This window comes from Zonotrichia albicollis, chromosome 1, assembly GCF_047830755.1.
Source record: "Zonotrichia albicollis isolate bZonAlb1 chromosome 1, bZonAlb1.hap1, whole genome shotgun sequence".
Lineage (NCBI taxonomy): Eukaryota > Metazoa > Chordata > Aves > Passeriformes > Passerellidae > Zonotrichia > Zonotrichia albicollis.
The window spans coordinates 62,113,161-62,127,185 of record NC_133819.1 but is presented as its reverse complement, the minus strand read 5'-3'; the positions used below and the strand labels follow the sequence as shown (position 1 = coordinate 62,127,185).

General features: G+C 38.0%; 1 protein-coding gene across 40 annotated transcripts in view; it reads right to left on the bottom strand.

Moving 5' to 3' along the window:
- Nucleotides 1-13,719, bottom strand: part of LOC113460896 (uncharacterized) — a 237,018-nt gene extending 223,299 nt beyond the window's left edge. For 31 of the 40 annotated variants that reach the window (XR_012580788.1, XR_012580777.1, XR_012580789.1 and 28 more), the window contains exon 1: nucleotides 13,595-13,719. Coding sequence is in view for 1 of the 40 variants with exons in the window: in XM_074542671.1 (XP_074398772.1) it covers nucleotides 13,091-13,103 (13 nt within the window). In the remaining 39 variants the exon portion in view is untranslated. Of the gene's footprint in view, nucleotides 1-13,090; nucleotides 13,176-13,594 lie in introns of all 40 variants that reach the window. The other 9 variants (XM_074542616.1, XM_074542638.1, XM_074542633.1 and 6 more) reach the window with 3 other exon arrangements.
- Nucleotides 13,720-14,025: the final 306 nt, after the last annotated feature.

Here is a 14,025-nt window from a genome sequence, read left to right as displayed (position 1 = left end):
AGGGTCAGTGATGCAGAGTGAAAGAACAAGTTATGACAGCACCACCTTCTTCCTGTTAGACAGTAATGCCTTGGAAGATGTAAGTGAGGGGAAGCAGAAGTCACACAAGGTAGAATTCCATTTTCTGCAGTTCCACATCATGTTTCTGTCCTGCCTCATGCCTACCCATGGAAATCAATAGGCATAGCACTTTCAGCAAGTGGCCCAAGAATAATTTTTTACTATGACGTTTCATGGCATTTGATGATTCATTGGAAGCGCTTGATTATGCACATTTTGATGAGCTTTTTTCACTGTGGAGGCTTGGGAAAAAAGCAGATACACAGAAAGTAAATACCTCCTCTCTGACATTGTTATTCTCACCTTCACAAGTCCCTCCATTCATTTTAGGATAATCAGGTTTTTATTACTGTCTTTCAGCTTCTGCCATATATGAATTGCTTTTAGGTTCAGTAGTGTAAGTTAAGGAGGGAGGGAAAAGGGGAAGGTGAACAGTCAGATTTATTCTCTGTGAAAAAGCCTCACAGTTTATCCAAGATAAATTTTGGACAGTCAAACTCCCAATGTCAAAATTCAAAGGTAGGGTTGAAATCCCTTATAACATTCACCAACCCTGGACAATACCAAGATGCATCCTGGCAAAGCCTGACTGAAGCTATAAAGTTGCTGGAGAGCACAGAGCCTTTTCCTTTTAGGAGCACACTAAGAGTACATGAGAAATCACTCCAGGCATTAGCATTACCAGTTTACAGCTCAAATACCTTCATATTTCAAATCCATCAGTCACATACCCCTATTTAGACGTCTCTCAATCTCAGGGTACTATAAAATCCTCTAGACAGCTTCTTTTTTACAAACATCCACAAGTAGCATAGGCAAAGTATCATTTTAATGCTACATAATGGGAACTGAATTTGGCCCCGAACTCAGCGTCCAAATTAATAAAATACATCCTGATGGCTGAGTTATCTACTACTCATCTTGGATATAGTCAAAAATAAGCCAGATCTCCAATTTAGGATTTTTTAAATTCATTTTCCTTTTGTTCCACATGGTGATATTACTGAAGCATAGCTTTACATTCTGTACCATCCTGAAACCATGAGCATAATTTTTGGGTACTGTTGTATTTTTGCCTGCTACAATATGAATGTTATAGACAAACTAAAATCTTTGGTAGGAGTGCAAGAACTAATGATAAAACAGTTCTGTAAAGGACTGCAGATGATGTTTCTGAAGACCTAGCTGTAATGCCAAGATCTGGCACAGACTGGGTATCACTAAGTAGATTGCTTCCCATTTAATTAAAGTAAAATCAAATTTCTACCTGCATTTACACATGAGATGCTCTGTTAAAAGCAAATTACACAAAAAAAGAGCTGCAGATAAGAACACAGAGACAGATATCACATATACTTCCTGCATATATGGATTTCATTTTAGAGGTTCTAGGCTTGAATGAATTTTCTCAGCGAAAGAAAACTCTGCAGCTACTAACACCTACATTGTGGCTTTTGTGGATGCTGTAGAACGACTCAGTGCACCCAGAAAACAGAGTACTGGCTTCTGCAACTGCATCAGTTAGCTAAATAAAAGTGTAACACTTTTACAAACCCCTAACCAAACATATCACATCTGCAACTGCAAAATCTCTACCAAAATAAGAAAAAAAAAAAAATCATCTCTTAAAAACTGCAAATCACAACAGTGCCTGGACCAGAAGATAGGAGAGAGAATGCCCCATTTTATCCCAATTAAGTTCTAATAGCAGAATGACACGTGAACAGCTATCCAGTGAGTCATAGATGAGTAACATGATTTTGTGCAGCAGCAGGGAAGAATCATTAAGGAAACCAAGCCACCGTAATACGCAGCACAAAAATTTATGTGTGGATGAATTTAGGTCTTTTCAACTGCGACAGCAAGCTCTGCTCTTTGGCTAGGTAAGCAGAGAGAAAGAACACAGAATACTAAATTAGGAATAGTCCCTTAAATGCCCATATTGCAATTGCTTTAGAGGAGCATCCTTGTTTACAGCCTTTTCTTGAAAATTTTAGTGATGTTGCAAGAGAGCAAGGCACCACTTCTCTCCAGTAATTTTTTATCCAGACATTAATGATCTCCACAGACCAGCAATGCACAAAAATTAGAAATAAATAATTGATGATTTTACACAGTCTGAGCTGGCTGAGTCATCTCCAACAGGCTATTAAAACAGCATCATGAGCTCAGCTGGTATAAAATGCCTAGAAATCCCCAGTTCTTCCTGCAGCTGGAGCCTTTTTTCCATTCTGACTGAAGGCAATCAGAAAAACAAACAATTTAAGGAAAATCTGAGGAGAAGTTGGCAAGGGGGATTGAGCTTTTTACCCCCCCTCTTTAGACATCGGCCCCTATTTTTCTCTGGTTTGCACAGTTCTGGTGTAACTTTCTCTGCACACCTATAGCTCTCATGAAGGTGAGGGAAACAAACAGTTGTTCCAAAATGAAAGGCCAGCTCCCAGATCAGGACCATAAAGTCAATAGCATTGCTCCTGGGATACTCTCAGGGATACAGAACAATTACAGATCTTGGCATTGTAGCAAACAGAGTTCCTTTCCCTGACTCTGAGCATAAATTCCATAGCTCTGTATTCACATTTCTTGGGGGGACTTTACCCCCATACTGCACATAACAGGAGGTTTTTACTGGTTGAACCATAAAAGAAACTAAGCCAGTTTTCCCATCTCCCTAAAGTGAGGGGGTGGTCATTGCTGAGCTGTGGGAATTGCTGCTCAGCAACCCCAATACAGAGCATTTCTGAGAAAGCTTTCTAAGCTATCACCACCAGGGAACAGTGGAAATCAGATTTTTTTTAAGACATTAATGCTCTTTTTAAGAGCAAAGAGAAGCCCAGATTTTTCTGACTCCAAGCTGTTACAGAATGATAGAATCACATAATGGTTTGGGCTGGAAAGGAGAAAGCTGACCCTGAGATCAGCTCAGCTGGTCAGAGCATAGTGCTAATAACACCAGGATCACAGATTTGGCCTCCATATGGGGCATTCACGTAAGAATTGGAGTTGGTGATCCTTACGGGTCCCTTCCAACTCAGAATATTCTATGATTCTGGAAACAGAAGTCTGCCAGCCAACCTTTTCTAATGTAACCCTGGTGACACTAGATATGGCAATTTCAGACAACCTAGTAGATCAGGCAAGGTTATGTACCTATTTGCAGAAAAATAATATCCTGTCCTGGTTCCAGCCAGGACCATTAGTTTTTGCAGTAGCCAGGAGGGTGGTAAGAACCAGTGGTTTTCAACACCATCTCACATCATTTTCTGGGAACACAGGTGAGGGTACATGGAAGCAGTCAGGAATTGTCAGGCTCTGCATGGCATTGTGGTGAGTACAAAATTTGCATTTTGTACACTTAGGTCACTAATATTGTCGCTGTTCCTGTTTGGTTTTTTATCTCATTGCTGCTTCCAGTAAATTGTTCTTACAGCAACTCATGATTTTTACCTTTTCTGCCAGAGAGAGGAGGGAAAGGAAGTGGGGCATGAGCAGCCAGTGTGTAATTTGGAATGGTTTCAGTGGGAACACTAATTTAGGCAATACCATTCCTAAACGACAACATATCCACATGTGTATTGGAACTCTCCCTGACAAAGTTTGCTACCAGGAAGACAACCATCATGTAGTCCCACAGCCTGCACTTTATCATACAGTTCTGATACACACACACCCCTAAATCATGCAAGAATTGTATGAGGATAAAATTGGCATTGTGAAAATAATAAAAATAATAATAAAGAGCCCCCAAAAACAAAGCCCTGCTCCAAGGCCAGTTCCTCAGTTTGTGACCTTCTTGGAGCATGATGTGTCAGAGCTGCTAAGAGACAGAGGATGGAGAAAGCACCAAGATAAGAAGATAAGCTGCAATTTTTTTTTACCTCTACCTGACAGTCTAGTAGCATTAAGCCATGAAAAGGGGCCTTGCTCTCCCATCCTCCCCCTTGGCCACGGATTCTCATTATCTCCTTTCTACAGGCTGGAAGCTAAATGGCAGATACTGCTCATGCATACAAATCTAAGTTTTCTCTGGTTTAGCAGGCTTACTGCAGCCTGTTTTGTATTAAAAAAAAAAAAAAAACCAAAACAAAAAAACATCAACCAAAAAAAAAAAAAACTAAAAACAAGAAACTATGTTTTCTTTCAGGTTTTTTTTTTGTTGTTGTTGTTTTTTGGGTTTTTGTTTTTTTTTTCTAAATTGCATTTAGATTAATTTTGCTGCACCACAAAGCCCTGTCTTTGGGGGTACTCTGGGAGCAAGTTGTTCTACAGGACACAGAAGAGCAAGGGGCAGAATTTCCAGCTCAGCTCACAAAAGCAGACCAGTGGATGCTCAGCACTAAGCTGTGCATGTCTCTAACTCTGAAGCACAGAGGTGTCCTATCAGCTGTACCAATTTTACTTTAATGACAGATCACAGCCAACCTGATGCTGATAACTGAACAGATTGTTCCCAGCACAATAAAAATAAGGTAACAAGGATGATCTTGCACTATCATTGCGTTGCAATGATCTCAAACCCTGGCTTCTCATTTTTCCCCAGTTTCTTACTTTAACTCCAAAAAGTTAGAGCTGCGGAAATCTGGGTTAGTAAATAAAATATTCTATCTGAATTTCTTCAGTGAAATTCTGGCTTTGAATAATTAACTGTTTCCATGCCAGAAGCCTAAAAATACTTTTTAAGAGTAGCACCCCAGCCCATAACATTTTTACCCTCTTAGCTGGAATAGGCAGAATCTTTGAAGAATTAGGTGCCAAGGAAAAAATTCTCCTAAGGAAAAAAAAAAAAAGGCAAAACAACCACACACCAAAAAGAAAAAAAAAAAAAAAAAAAAAAGAAAAACCAAAAACAAACAAACAAAAAACTACAAACCAAACCAAAAACAGCAACCAAAAAAACCCCAGAAACAATACACACCAAGAAAGAAAACCACAAACATTTCACACTTGAATAGAAAGGATTAATGCATGCTATCTAATAAGACATCCAAAACCCAGAAAGTAAACCAAGAGTCTGGTCATTGTGAACCAAACATGTAGACACCTGATTTAAGCCAAGATATACCTCTTCAGTGGTATCCTCTTCCCATTCAGGGTCTCCCACACACCACAGTTATCACTATATTTGTGCTGCTGCTACTACATTTATGTTACTATCTTTGTCCTGCCATTTACTAAATGGCCATGAGAATATTTTATCCCTTATTCCAAAGAGATAGAAACCAAAATTAATTATGCTTTTGTTAGTGTAATGTTGGTCATAGATTAGGATGGGACCAAATGTTTGGGACAACTGGGTTCATTTAATCAGTCAGTTCTGGCTATAATGTTTGAAAAGATACCACCCAAAGAAAAGATAAATAAGAAAATCCTAAAGTCTGTTTATGGCAACTAATCCTCATCAAATTACTGCTAATTAAGGGTTCAAAATGAGTTAGAACATCCAGATCCCATTTTATGGGGCAACATTACAAGATTGTCTCTTTTTCCCTGATTTATCTGAAGAGAGAGCTTAATGAAATTCCTCCCCCTTCTCCAGCCTCTCAAAAAACTGCAAAAAAACACTAAAAACCAAGCAAAAGACCAAAACCAAAACCACAAAAAAAAAAAAAAAAAAAAAAAAAACACCAAAAATCAAAAACAGGAAACAAACAAAAAAAAAAAAAAAAAAAAAAAACCAAAAAAAAAAAAAAAACCCAAAAAGTGAAACATCTAGGGTGCAAGCCCTCTGACATAGGGAGAATATTTGGGGTCTTGACAAAAAATGAATCACTTTTGGAAACCTAAATAGCAAAACTACATTAAAAAAGTGACTTGTTTATGACTGAGAACTTTGTCTAAAACAACACTAGCAAAAAACATCAAAGTAGAGAAAGAATAGGGGAAAAAATGGTTAAGAAAAAAATCTGGTTCCTGGAGATACCATTACAAGCGCCTAGGGGAAAAATATTACATTTTTTAAAATTAGGTACCATTTTCTGAACAATTCTTTTCTATATCCTCACAGTTTCTCAGTGCAAGATGTGCACTGCCAGAACTATCCTATTTTCCAGAGCTTCTGATGGGAAAAGATATTATGCTATAAAGAATCTAACAATCTTATATCCTCTATATATAATGGACCCAGAATGCTCCAAAAATAATTGGAGTAGTTTCTTAACTTTAAGTCTTCTACTATTACCATTGCTTAGCAGCAAAGAGAATTGAACACTTTACTAAGTAATAACATGAAAACTCAAAGAAAAACTTTCCAACATACTGTCAAGTTTTATCAGGCATTGAGTGATTAAAGTGCAGTTCAGATTGTGGTTAGATGAGGCAGAGGTAGGGGGGTTACCCACTATATATTAAAATACTATATTGAAACAGAGGCTGGTGGAATGCAGAAAGAATGAACAGAGCTAAACAAGTGTCATTAAGGACATCAGAATTTACATATCCTCCAAACATCACTTGTAGATCAAATCTTTCCTTGGAAATGCGTGAAAACAATAATACTTGGTACACAAAAACAGATCAGCAATGCTACCCAAAACCCTAACATTGCAATAAGACCTAAGTCAGTATTTGTGCTTCTTTAACCTACAAAAGAAAAACAAGTCATCCATCTACTTTAACATTAATTAACCTCTAATAAGCCCTGATAAAAAGCATTCCAAGTTTGCATTTGCTCAGAGCTCCTGCATAAGCAACCTGAAATGGCTGTGATTTTGTGTCACACTTGCATTGCTTGCTGTAGCTTTATAAAAACACTGATGAAAGTCTTATTATAAGCATGTTTAATCTGATTTCTTTTTGTCCCTAACAGCTCTAGTAGAAAAAAATTCTTACCTCTCAGCTACTCTAACTACAATTCTCTGTAGCTATTTTTACTAAAAGACTGTTCACCTGTAAATTATTCCATCAGATACAATTCACAGGCATAACATTATGAGTGCTTAATTATAACTTAATTTCCAACATCTCTAAAGAAATAAGGGCTTAGGTCAGTCAAGATTTCTGATGGAAACATGAGGACTCCTCTTTGATATTATTTGTTTATGACAACCTAGTATTTAAAATTCCGTTTTCTGTGCATTAAAATATCATTTACTCCAATTCTTGTATGCTTTAAAAAATAAAACAAACAAACCAAAAAGCCTCCAAGTACAGACAGGAAACCCACAAATAAATAAAAATAAAACCACCACAAATATATAGGAGATCAAGATTCTGTTTATTCTGACACAAAGTAAAAATTTTCCTAAAGAATATTTAGGCGCATTTTTTGCACCATGAAAAAAGACTGAAGCCCAACACCAAACAAACAATTAAAGAGGGTTTTTTTCTGCTTTTTTTTTTTCCAGCCTCAGGAGATGCAATTTGCTGTTCCTTTCTGAAATAAAGTACAGATCCATTGACTGCAACATGAAAATTTCCAAGAACTCATTTGTTCACGAACACATTTTGGTTGTTTACTAGGTGCTTGGCTAATGGAAAAAAAAGTTTGAACAGGGACATTCAATTTTGCAATTAATGATCTATCATATCTATTCCTTGAAAGATGCTTATGCCTCAGCAGAACCAACTGGTATACTTGGGCAAGTAAGTCAACAGAAACACTTCTAATGTGAGGCACAATTTCACTCCTAAGTTTATAGCAGCCTATGTGTTATCCTATTTCTTTCATTAGCAGATATTAATCAGTACTTCACAAAAGAGACCAGTCCTCTTAACCTCAAATTCGAGGTGGGGAAAGAGATTCACAATGAAATACAGTGTTGTCCAACAGGATATGGTTTGGCCCTCCCATACACTGAGGCACTTCCTGTACGACCTACCAGGTTGTATTTTATCTTGTTTTGATTTCCTGGCTACCAACCTGATGTCAAATGCACAAACAGAGGCAATACATGCAGGAACTATATGGAAGCCAACTGTAACTCAAATTCGTCGTGCAGTGGAATCAGAGCCTTTAGGAACTGAGTTTTCTAGGTTTTACATAAATAATACAAAGCTCTGTATCAAGAATAAAAGTTAACAGAAGTGTACACATCATCTCCCACATCTCTGACCAAAAAAAGAGACTTTATTTTATTAGAAGTGTCTTCATTCTTCAGGCTCTAGTGTTGTGTCTAACGCCATGAGGAAATGCACAGCGAGGGTGTCATGTTTGTGCATGCCTGTGATAGTGCATTGTCAGATGGCCCTCAGGAGACACCTTTGCCTCTTGGGTGCTACAGATGTACAGGCAACAAAACAAAGGGCAACAGATGTTGTTTTTCCAAGGGCGCACTTATGCAACTGCTTGCAACGCAAGGTTTAATACTCTTGAAAAATGCTCTGATATTGACTTGAGGTTAGATAATTAATTCAACACTAAAAAAGGCAATTGCCAAGAGGTGGCTACCAGTTCCTTTTTCTACAAGTGCATATTACATTCACAGAAAGTTTCCATGTAGACACATCTTAGGTTCTGTGGTGGAGAAAGCTAAAGAAGAATGGTCAATAAAAAAAAGTTTCTTCTGTTAGTCAAAAACATCCATGCACATCAGCCAGTTCAAGTGCCACTCTTTACAGCCACAACAAATATAAGCTTCTTTAGAAAGGTGGGGAGATTAAACAGTGTTTGTGAAACTTGTTAAGTATTTCTTGGCAAAATACTTCAGTGTGATGATAATCTGTGGTAGAAAAAAAAGGCAAGCCCCATCACTGCATTAGCTAAAGCACTGTATCTCTGTACCATCTGCAGCTCTGAGAGCCATCAGCCACTCCATTTATTTCAGAAAGGACTGTTGGGAAGCTCTGTTGGGAAAAGCCTCATTTCATTCAAGTTACTCTGCAAACCAAGCCCCTGATGTTCACAAGCATGAATGAACCCTGGTACAGCCCAAGAAAGAACATTTCATTCTCAGGCTGTTTCTGAATATTAGTACCTGTCTTCTTTGAAATCCCACTCTAAGAAGGGAGCAGGAAATTCCTATGGAAAGGTTAGCACTCTGATAAACTCATAAAACACTGATGGCTTCTGTGTCTTGCTGAGACCACAGGCACTTCCACATCACCACATCATGACTGTGCTATGGTTATTAGCAATCTAAAATTAAAATACTTACTCTGAAAAGGGATCATTTTGCTGTTTCATGCTGTCAAATTAACCTGTAGGTGGGCAATGATATTTCACTGGGGGCTGAAGGTGAATGAAAATGGAATTAAGCTGAATGCTAAATTCAGCAGTATCATAGGAAACCAGGGTCTCTGGAACCAAAACAGATGATTCTTGCAATGACTAAGTATTGGATTAGCAGCCTGAATGCTTCACCAATTTAATCTTTTTTTCCAATATTATATAAGGAAAGTCTCCCTGCTCAGTTCCTGCCAGTCAAATAGCCAGTCAAATGAGTAATCAACTCCAGACCAGGCTGGTGGTGTATAGATGGCAATGAAATCACCCTGTTAATACGGCATGCAGATTTCAAGGGACAAAACACTAATTTAAAGTATCCTGTTTTCTCTTTAGCAGAAGACTACCTAGCTTGCAGTATATGGGGCATCATCCAATTTTAACTTCTGTTGCAGTGATAGGAGGGCAATCCGCCACTGCCACTTCTACTAACCTATTTCCAAATCAGAAATGAATTAACCACAGAGCTGCAAGGATAGAGTTAGCAGAACCTTCACTTTTTAAACTTTTTTTAGTGAAACTGTTTTCTAGATGAACATGGGAGATGCCTTACAAGAAAAGAGCTGTTTGCAGGATCATTGCTCTGCTGTTCCCCACCAGAGCTGTTTGCATAGAAGAGTGGCTGTGAACACTTTTACATGAGCAAGCTGTATATTTCTATCACACTTTGCCAGACTAGAACTCAGTCTGAGTACACTGTCAAAGGAGGGCTGATGGTAGGCAAGTAATTCATTCCCTATTCCAGGCTGTTGGCTTCCAACAAGCCCATTTCACGGGATAGTTAACAGATCCTCTCACGATAAGGATGACTGCTGAAAGCACTTAGGCTGATGTTGCTTTAATACCAAATCTATATTGAGGTGTTTGACACAAGTAGTGTCATACAAAGTAGCTTACAAAGGCTGGTGGAGTGGAAAAAGACATGAAACCTAATAACAACATTCCTCCTGTTTCTGAAATGCCAATGAAATCTCTTGATGCAGTATTTCTAAATAGGATGCTTTCACACAGCATTTTAGTTACAGCAAATGTAACTGTGCTTGCAGATTAATTTGCTGGGTAAAGATTTCATTTTGAAAATGTACTTTCAATTCTTGAAGGCCTTGCACACCTAACATATCCTTAGTAATATTTATGTGTTATAATATTATTTCATTTTATTTCCTTGAGGGAAAACCACCTGAAAAATGGTTTACTGCATATGCCCTGATTTTATGTGGTATGTAGTTGTTTATATAATAAATATTTATAATGTAGGGCAATAAAATATTGTACAAAGCTTCTACAGAGAAGATGTTTTCAAGCATTAATTATGAAAGTCAAAGAGTTCAATCAATTCTTCAGCAGAAATTTTTCCTCCTGTTTTCCAAAAGTGCTTTTGACTTGGGACCATCACATTTGAAATTGTCCTGGGTGTTTTCACAAGCATTTCTGGAAATTCTCCTCTTTCTCCTGCCCTGAGGGTCCATTAAACTTCATTTCTGCTTGGATCCTTTGAATTCTTTTCCAGGTCAGTAGCTATCTAAACACAGCAGAACTCCCATGTTATGTGGTTGTCCTAATTATCAGAAGTCCTGAGTATTGCAATAGTTGATTCATGAACCACTTCTTGAAAAGAATGAAGAAAAAAAAATTAGTTCAATTGATTTGGTTGTAAGTTCTTTCTGTAGCCTTTATTTTCACAAAGATATACACACACATTCCCAAGTCACTTGGTCAATAGAGAATGACTTGCTTGCTCCTATGCTGCTCACACTTTCACCCTCTACTTGCATTAGAGGGTGAAAAAAAATTAAAAAGTATTAACTGAGCATATGGATTGCACTGAAGCTCAAGACCTGTTTTAAGTCATACCTAACAATTTTTTAGGCCAACCATTGAACAGTACCATCATTATGGTATCTGTATGCCCAGTGAAAACATATATTGACTGCTTTCATCAATATTACCTTGTTCCATCAACTGTTTACAATCTGCACTTCCCTGTCACCATGGAAGAGGGACAGTGCAGAAACCCAAAGTGTCAGTGGTGGCTACCATGTTTTGGTTAAAGCTCATGGAGATAAGGACATCTCATCTCAAAATAATTATTAGGTTTTGGCAGTTTCCCTGAATTTTGAGAGACTGCTCAGAAAGTGGCTGAGCCAAATATTATTTGGGGTCTTTCAAGTACCTGGCAGTTTGTCCATGAACAAATTTTCAAATGTTCCTATATATCTGTGTTCATACCCCACTTAGTTTAGTGTTGAAATTGCATTTTCTCCACACCCCCACCAAACACACTGTGAATCGAGTAAATAATAACAGCTTTAAGTATCAGATCTGCAAATGCATCCTGGGATTTTGCAAAAGCCAAAAATCTAATTCTGGGAATGGTAATTAGTAGGGGGATACCTGTATTTGTCAGCCAAGAATCCACACTATTAACCTGTTTGCAATTGCACTTAACATGTTCATTGAACATACAAACATCAAATCCATAATATGCAATTCCCTGAGAGACTGCTGCTCATCCCAGTGCTGACCAGTAGGAAGAAGTGAACTCAGATCTGTTGTGCTGAGTTCTGACAACAATATCAAGGTGATTAAAAAAAAAGTGGGAGATGAAGAAAAAAAGAAGGTGTGTGTGGGAAAAATGCTTACACAGTCCCAAAAGGGACACGTGGTCATGACAGCTAGATGCAAATTCATCTGTTATATGCAGGGAGGGGGAAAAAAAATCTGCATGCACACTGAGTACTTCTACCTTACACCATGGCCAAACCAAAACTGATGACAAATGTCAGCACTCACATGAGATATTGAGCAACAACTCCAAAATGTCCAAGAGGCCATGACTTTTTCCTCCTCCACTCAGATCAAATGAGCTTATATCCTCACTGGAATCCTAACAGGCAAGTGCCACATTGAAGTTCCACTGGAACAAAGGGAATGGTGCTGGAAGACTGCTGAGCAGCTTCCAAGCCCTACATTAGTGAAACTATGAAGATATTCTTACATTCTAAAAAAGTTCATGGCCTCAGTTAAGTTGGAATACAGTTCTCTGTGGCCATCTGTCTGAACTTGTCACAGCTCTTTCATGGCAACTATAGGAACTGAATCACAAAGTGTCTGGGGGGAAGCAGAATCCCAAAAAAGCCAGTGAGTCATCCTACTGTGTCCCATTACTTCAGGGGGTGAGCACTATTCCCAGTACTCATGACAGTGAGCAAGCCTGACTCGGCCACCTGATTTTTTCCAACACTAAACTCAGAAACCTGCATGGAATCTTACTCATGACAGTGGGCTTAGGCATTGGTAGAACTGATACAGAAACTGTTGGAGTTTAGGAACAGCAGTCATCAGAACTAAGTAGGCATGCAGTGAATTTATTGTTTAATAAATTTTTATGTTTCATGGTTAGCTTGGGAAGTCCCCACAGGAACCAAAGGGACCTTCTGCACCTACTTCAAGAGGCTTGATATTAACTTTGTTTTTAATAATGAAGTATCTAAATGAACAAAAGTAAAAAGACAGCACTTTTGTCTGTGTTTCAGGAACAGCAGTTGACACAGTAATGTTTTCATCTAAGGTGCTGTATTTCTTCAGAATACATCCAGCTGTCAGACTCTGAAGAAATGAAGAAAAATTAAAGAAGGAGAAAAAAATTACCTTTTCTGTAAATAGTATAGAGTTTTTCCAATAACTCACAATCATAGCACTATTTGCCTCCCTATTGATATTTGGTACTGACAATGCAGTGCAAATTAACAGAAGAAAGCCTTTTTGCAGACAGAATCATACAGAGTTGGACTGAAGCTTCAGCAGGACATTAAAGAAGCTACTCCAGAAAATAAAAATATTTATAATATATATATTTTAAAGGAATACCTCTCCCAGCCATATTATCCTTTACAAGTGGAGTCTGCAGAACAATTTATGCCTTTTGCTTTCGAATTTCTTCTTCAGAGTGGATCTGAATGACAGAAAACACCAACTGCATGTGACCCCTTTTGTACTGGAAAGGAATGAAGAAAACAGCAGCAGCAACCAGGCCCCTTTCCTTTACCCACTGAAACAAGTCCCAGCACGGCCTTAATGTTGCAATTTTCTAATTAATACTTGAAAAAAAAAGTGATATATTCACACCCAATCCATAATATGAAAACGAAGAAGGTTTTCAGGCTGTGAAGGTAAAATATCAAGCTTCTTGCAGCTGAGCTGAATGGATTTGAGAATCCCTTAGAGTCAGCATCAACCATCACTGACACACAAGCACAGCACAGTTTGAAGAGATTTGTGCTTAATTTGTGATTAAAGACTTGCAATTCATAAAACAGAAAGAAGCAGAGAAAGAAATAAAGCTTGTCTGTAGACAAATAGATTCCAGCCTACCTGCTTTATGTACTTCTGTCCATAACTCTGGCAGCTGGTGCTTTTCTGTGCAGATAAAACTATCATAGAATTGATTGTCTCAGTTGCTAAGGAAACCAAAGGGATGATGCTAATGGATACTATTTATGACACTGGGAACCTTCAGAAACATTTGCCATGAAAAGATGGTGTCACAAGTTAGTTAAAATCTACGTCAGGCCTTAGTACAGAAAAGAGAACTAGATAGAATTTGTTCCTTTTTGTCTTACCACTGACATTTTATTTTTTATCAGATACTTATAGCTTTATGCTTGGTTTGGTTGTCAACACCACTTTATAGTCATTTTTCTAGCTTTATTTCAAAACACAGCAGTTAGCTCAAACACATTCATTCTAATTCTAAGCAGGGGAGTCCAGGATGTTTTTAAAGCATCACAAATTATGCAAAATAG